At 49.6% G+C, this 6688-nt stretch overlaps 1 protein-coding gene across 10 annotated transcripts in view; it reads right to left on the bottom strand.

Moving 5' to 3' along the window:
• Positions 1 to 1078: 1078 nt before the first annotated feature.
• Positions 1079 to 6688, bottom strand: part of HNRNPM (heterogeneous nuclear ribonucleoprotein M) — a 40060-nt gene continuing 34450 nt past the window's right edge. For 6 of the 10 annotated variants that reach the window (XM_061422393.1, XM_061422392.1, XM_061422385.1 and 3 more), the window contains 4 exons: positions 6504 to 6557; positions 3745 to 4547; positions 3025 to 3076; positions 1079 to 1501 (listed from right to left, as the gene is read on the bottom strand). In XM_061422393.1, coding sequence (XP_061278377.1) covers positions 1338 to 1501; positions 3025 to 3076; positions 3745 to 4547; positions 6504 to 6557 — 1073 coding nt within the window. In that variant the 3' untranslated portion in view covers positions 1079 to 1337. The other 4 variants (XM_061422390.1, XM_061422389.1, XM_061422391.1 and 1 more) reach the window with 2 other exon arrangements.

Here is a 6688-nt window from a genome sequence, read left to right as displayed (position 1 = left end):
TCTCCTCACCCCTCAAGGATAAAGGCCAGAAGGGAAAAAGGAGGGCAGGGGAAGGTGGCAAGGGAGGGGGCCACTCTTGGAAGCTGAGCTGAGGGACCCTCTGATGGCACCAGGTCAGCTGCGGTCAGCGAGCAGAGGGAGATGCTTGGGGGCCCTCCACGTCCAGCACGACAAGCAGCTGCTGCAGCTCCTCACGGGCAATAGCCCAAGTCAGTCACATTGTGGAGAGAATGTGACCCAGTTCTGACCAAGTACAGTATCAAGTTCAGCCGAAACCTCTGACAGGGCAGAACATGCTCAGAAACCTACACTCTTCTTGGTCTGTTTTAGCAAAGAAAAGCTGCTATGGACTGAAGTTTGTGTTCTGGCTGTCAAAAACAAATTCCTAAATTGAAAACCTACCCCTCTAGGTGATGGCACAAGAAAGCATGAGGTCCAGAGGCAGAGTCCTCGTGGATGGGATTTGTGCCCTATGAAAGAGGTCTGGGGACTTCCCTGGTTGTCCAGTGGTTAGGACAATGCACTTCCATGGCCAAGGGCCTGGGTTCAGTCCCCATCCTGTTTGGAGAACTGAAGACCCACAAGCCACATGGCACAGCCAAATAAAATATTGTTTTAAATATCTGAGAAAGTTCCCTCGACGACTCCTGCCACGTGAGGTTACAGCTAGAAAGTGTCATCCATGCACTAGGACAAGGCCCTCACCAGGCCTGGATCTGCCAGCACCTTGACAGGACCACCCACCCTCCAGGACTGACAGAAACAAATGCTCCTTTCAGCAGCTGGGGCAGACTGGGACAAAGTCTGGAAGTGGGCCCCTTGCAGTATCTGTGCCCCACAGAATCACTGCACTGGGGAGACAGGCTGGTTGTGACAGCCAAGTACACCACCACTGGCACTGGAGACTCAGGCCCACTCAGGACTCGGTTTCCATAAAGAGATTTTTCTCAAGAGGCTGAGGGCAGTGGCCTCTCACCTCAAGGGTCCACACAGCTCCAAGGGCAGAAAGGAGACTGAGTGGCTTTGGTTCCTCAACCTCAGGTGGTTACCCCACAACACACACACAGAAGCAAGCAGCTTTCAGGAACTGGTATTTATTATCAAAGTCATATTCGATGTCAACAAGATGCCACAACTACAAAAAAAATTGCGCACATTGCAATCTCAATGCAAACAGTCAAATGGAACCCCAGTCATTAAAAAAGTAATTCAAATTACCCCAAAAAGCAACTGAATTTTTTAAACATCTTTATACATCCAGCCAACAAATTAAAATGGTTAACAAGAAAAAATACAAATTCAGAGGTCTGGTATCGATGTTTAAAAAAGGCAACTGCTTAAGCATTTCTATCGATTCGAACATCAATCTCTCGGCCACTCAGCTTCATCCCATTCATCATCCGGCAGGCTCTCTCAGCCACCTCTGGCGACTCAAACTTAACCACACCGCACCCCTTGGACTTCCCATTCTCCATCTTGATGTCAGCATACAGCACGTGGCCTGGGCACAGGGAGGGAAGAAGAGACCACAACTCATCAGGCAAACCCAGAGCTCAGTCTGGGCTCCACTCAGTCCAGATCACCTGTTGGATTTCGGTTGACAGAGTCAAAAGGGAGAGCGGCCCTTGCGCCTGACGCAAGAATGCTCAGAACACAGCGGCTGGAACCCGGCTACCATGGCCCTCCACCACACTGCCATTCTTCTGCCCACGGGACAACAATCTGACTCATGATAAGCAGTCCTGAAAGTACACCTTCATGCTCAAGGGTTATTAAAAAAAATACGCTGTGTGAAGCCAACTTTATAGGCAAATTTTACAGAGGCTTCACTTTTAATACACTGCTCCTCTGTGTTTACAAGGCCATCGCCAATACCATGGACACTTCTGTACTGTCCAAATACAAGCTTTGTAATCATTAACAAGCAGGTTATTCCTTCAAGCTCTGGTTAAGCATCCTGGTTATGTGTCAAGCACTGTGGAAAACAATACAAGGGAAGAGCTACAGAAACGCAGGGCCAAGAACACAAGTGTAGCGGGGCTGGCCTGCACAGCACTAGGGCCATGAACTCTGCTTAAGAGAAGGTCAAGCCCTGGAGGGCTTCTCACAGGCAAGTTCTACAACAGCTTGGGCAGACACTAAGTGGTACAGGGCTTGTAGTTTTGGATTTCTCTTGCCAACAGAGGGACAGACACCTCCAGACCTGGGAGGGGAAGTGGCATGATCCACTTGACTTTTCTACTACAATCTGTGAACTAAGGAGTAGGGAGAGAGGGCAAGAACAGGGCAAGAAGGCAGGCTATGGCTCAATAACTGACCCAAGAGAAGAACCAGGAGAGGCTGCAACATTGGTGAAATCTGAGTTACTGCGGCAAAAGGAAATGAGAAAACACTGAGGAAGCCTTGATCCAGAGTCAGCCAGGCCTCTGGCTTAAGGCTGGGGCTCCCAACTTGCCATGGTTCAAAGAACAAAAGTGGTGGGGGTGAGGGGCAGTGCCTCACCCAGAGACAACAGAACTTCCTTTTGGCCACAAAGCAAGCCATCCAGAGTGGCTGCCCAGTTTGCCAGGAAACCACACTGCACACAAACTAACACCTGCCCTGAGCCCGGGAATCCTCATCCGTGCCTGCTGGGTGAGTGCTCTTTGAGACACAAACCCATGGTGCGGTTGTGGAAGGCACCCTTGTCTCAGATGTACTTATTTTACTGAGCTTTGTCACTCAGAAGCCATGTGATCTTGGCAAAGTGACTTTGCCTGACTCTGTACAATGAGGACAATGCCCACCTCTTTTCAAAAACCGGAAAAGGCACACAGCAAAGATGAAATGAGAACAGGGGTGAAGAAGTGTCTGACACATAACAGGAAACTCAACAATCGGCTTGAGCATTTGCACAGGCAGAAAAATGGCAAGTCCCATCCGTCCTCTATAGAGTCATGGAAGGTGTCTACAAGACAAGGATGGGAGCCTTGACACAAGCCACAACACAAGGAAGCATTTAGGAAGCCGCTCTCAAACACTTACCGCATTCGTTGAACTTGTCTTTTAGCATCTTCCATGTAAAATCAAACGGGAGCTGAGAGTGGAGAAAGGGGGAACTGGTGAGTGATGCAACCAAATCCTAATGCAGAAACCTAAAATGTCTCAGGATGCCTTTAAAACCTCTCATTACACACAGATACTGGCTGACCTTCACACTGCGGTGATCAGCAGAAAACAAGTCTGTCTGGGTGAGGTCCTAAACTAGCACAGCAAGTTCATTCCCTGTTATCTGAGGCAACTTCACACAGGGAACAGGACGCACAGCTGCCCGTAGTCAACAGCCCACAGAACCACAGCACAGTGGCTAAAAGTGGTCCATCTGGTGAAGGTAATTCAGATATAGCCTTCTCCCCACTCTGAATTGTCATGCCAGGTATTTAGCAGCTCATCAAGCTGAGAGTTAAAAAAAAAAAAAAAAAACCTCAAGTTCTCCAGATCAGTCTTCTCTACCTAGTAGTCAGAGAAGCCCAGGATTTCACAAAACCCACTATTTCTGCTGCACAAGTGTCGTAAGCTCTCATGTTCCCACCTCATTCTACCGACACCAAACCTTGGGGACAAAGGCAAGGTGGCCTTGCATGCTAAGCTCTCCTTCTGAGGCCATCCCCTCTCACTGCAACCTGCCACCCTTGGTCCTGCTGACCTCTGCCTCCCTCTTCCCCATGTGCACAGGGGCCGAGATGTTCCTGAAGAGCCACTTACATTTCTCACAAATATCTGGCAGGCCTTCCTGGCCACCCCAGGGGCATGGCCTCCAGCTCCACCAAAGGAACCCGCGAAACTTCCTCCAAAGTTGCCACGCTCCATCTCGATGGCACGGTCAAAGCTGGCACCGCCACCGCCACCCATGGCCAGGCCCATGCGCTCAATGCCAGCGCCCAGGGCCGGGCCCATGGCAGGACCCATACGCTCTAGGCTGTTGGCGCCCATGCGCTCCAGGCCCATACGCTCGAGACTGTTGGCGCCCATACGCTCCAGGCCCATGCGCTCCAGGTTGTTGGCGCCCATGCGCTCCAGGCCGGTGGCCATGCGATCCATCACGGGGCCCATGCGCTCCAGGCCTGCCCCCATGCCTGCGGGCACCATGCGCTCCATGCCCAGGCCCATGCGCTCGATGGCAGGGCCCATGCGCTCCACACCAGAGCCCATGCGCTCGATGGTCTGGCCCACACGGTCAATGGGTGCGGCCATTCGCTCGAGGCCAAAGCCCATGCCGGCACCCATGCGCTCCACGCCAGAGCCGATGCGCTCCATGGTCTGGCCCATGCGCTCGATGCTGGAGGCCATGTGGTCGAGGCCCAGGGGGCCCATGCGCTCGATGCCAGAGCCCATGCGCTCGACGGAGCCCATGCGGTCCATGACCAGGCCCATGCGCTCAATCTCGGAGCCCACACGATCCATGCCGTGGCCCAGGCCTGCGCCCATGCGTTCCATGCCGGCCCCCCCGATGCGGTCAATGCCAGGGCCCATCCTCTCAATTCCAGGGACACTGCCTCCGCCTCCACCTAAAACGGAGACACAGAACAGGTGTATATCAGGGGCTTGAGGACCTGTGTGCACATTGTGCCTGGAGGGCTCCCTGGGTGCAGAGGCCTGGGCAGTTTACAAGCTCAACCATGGTTCAGCAATAATTTATCATAGATAACCCTCAAAAGCTGGGTAGTGAGTACATCATTCTTCCTACTTCGGTGCCACAGTTAATTTCCACAGAAAAATTTAAAAGGGGGGAAAACCCACCCGAGGACTTTTATCAACAATGTCCTTCACATCACTTTGAGGGTGCTGATACTTGGGACAAGCTTTGTGAGCAACAGACATCAATTCCTGAGAACTCTGCAGTGCCCCCCCAAAAAGACATTTATAGGGGTGGGGGACAGAAGCCCCACACTCAGCTGGTCACCCAACCAGCTTACATGGAATATAAATAGTGACAATTAGGATTGCTCACAAGCTCTATCATCCCCCAACCTGTCCTCTACAATCCCCTGCTGGTAACCAGTTTGGCTGCATGTCCTTAGCACCTCCACAGCATACAGAAGTTATTACACAGCCATGTGATCAGGAAGAGACAAATAAAACCAAAATCAACACTAATACAGACCCTTATCTATGAATGAACACAGCCAGCCACTTCCAATGAACCTCACTCTGTCTGTCAGGGAAACCGTCACCTGACTGTGCCATGTGTAACTCTGCCAGCTTTGAAAGAAAAAGCCGATGGCACTGCAGAGAAGATTCTGGAAGTGGCCTGGGATCAGTCCCTCACTGCCATGGTTCCTGGTTCAGCTGGACACTGAACTACGGCAGGTCAGCAGGGCACAGGGACCCTGAGATACCTGCAGTTTTAGAGAGGAGGGTCTGCTCCATCACCAAGGCACCGCCCACCAAGTTTTTCCACATGCAAAGCCCAAGGGTTCCTCTCATTCAAGTTTCACCACCACCACCACCGGCCTCTGAAAAATGAGCAGCTGAGCACCCAGCCTGCCACTACTGAATCAAGTAGCCAAGGCCAGGATGCAAATCAAGAAGAGGAGATTCTTTGATTCTCTAACTGACCAAGCCCATGACCGTGCACAAGTCATGCCACTTCTTGGTGACTCTTTTCTTCTCTGAGTAACAACATACCAAGTGGCAAAATATAAACATAATTTTAAGTATATTAAACTTTCAGAGCCAAAATATCTCAGAAACTATAAAAATGTTAACAAGTCTAGAGAGGTTGGATAGCATACCCAAATGATTATCAAAAATGAGTGTGACACTTTAGATGCCAAGAGCAGCAGAGAACTAGGAAGAAACAGTACCCACATGGAATTCTAGAATCGGCCCACCACAGAGTAACTCCAGCAAGTGGAGTTAGCAAGGACATGCCAAGATGCTCAGAGCCATAAGAAAAAAAAAAACAAAAACTTTTTTTCCCCCCTTTTCTGAAATAACTACATTTAGTTTTAGGTACCCGTCAAAAAAGGTATACTAATGCAAGAATGTATTTCAAAATATTTATAGCATTCATCACTGGGCAGTGAGATTTCAGGTATTTACGTTCTTCATAATTTTCTGAATTTGAGGTCATGTATACAGTCCATTTGTTATGATTAGGTGGTGTACACTTTTATAATCAGGTTAAGATATTTACTTTTAGCAATTTGCAATTTTACACTAGAAACAAGTAAGTCCCCAAATCACATGGACATTCTGACAATGGCAAAAGTGTACACATTAACTCATTTCCTTTACAGACCAACCCTATGAGGTAGGTACCATGATAGCCCCATTTTACAGCATGAAAAACAGAGAAGTTCAGTAACTTGCCAAGTGTCACACAGCTAAGAGAAGGCAGAGCTGGTTCCCCACCCCAGGCAGTCTATTTTTGAGCCCATGCTTTCAGCACTACACTCTACTACCCCCAGTAACACAAGCCTATTCTAAACATCAAAACATCAAAACTAAGCGTTTCCTACCTCCTCCCTGCTTTGCAATGATCTCTCCTCTCTTCAGGGCATTACTTAGGATTTCTAAGGAAATCAGGAAGAAAAAAAAATTAGCCAAATTCCTCTATGGAAATAGAAATTTATCACAGATTCCAGAGCAGGACTACTACTAATTAAAAAAGGAAAGGGGGAGGGGTTGAGAAACACACACACAG

The sequence above is a fragment of the Bos javanicus genome, chromosome 7 (assembly GCF_032452875.1).
Source record: "Bos javanicus breed banteng chromosome 7, ARS-OSU_banteng_1.0, whole genome shotgun sequence".
NCBI classification, from domain to species: domain Eukaryota; kingdom Metazoa; phylum Chordata; class Mammalia; order Artiodactyla; family Bovidae; genus Bos; species Bos javanicus.
Note: the sequence above shows the minus strand (reverse complement) of the source record. Positions and strands in the feature narration are given on the sequence as shown.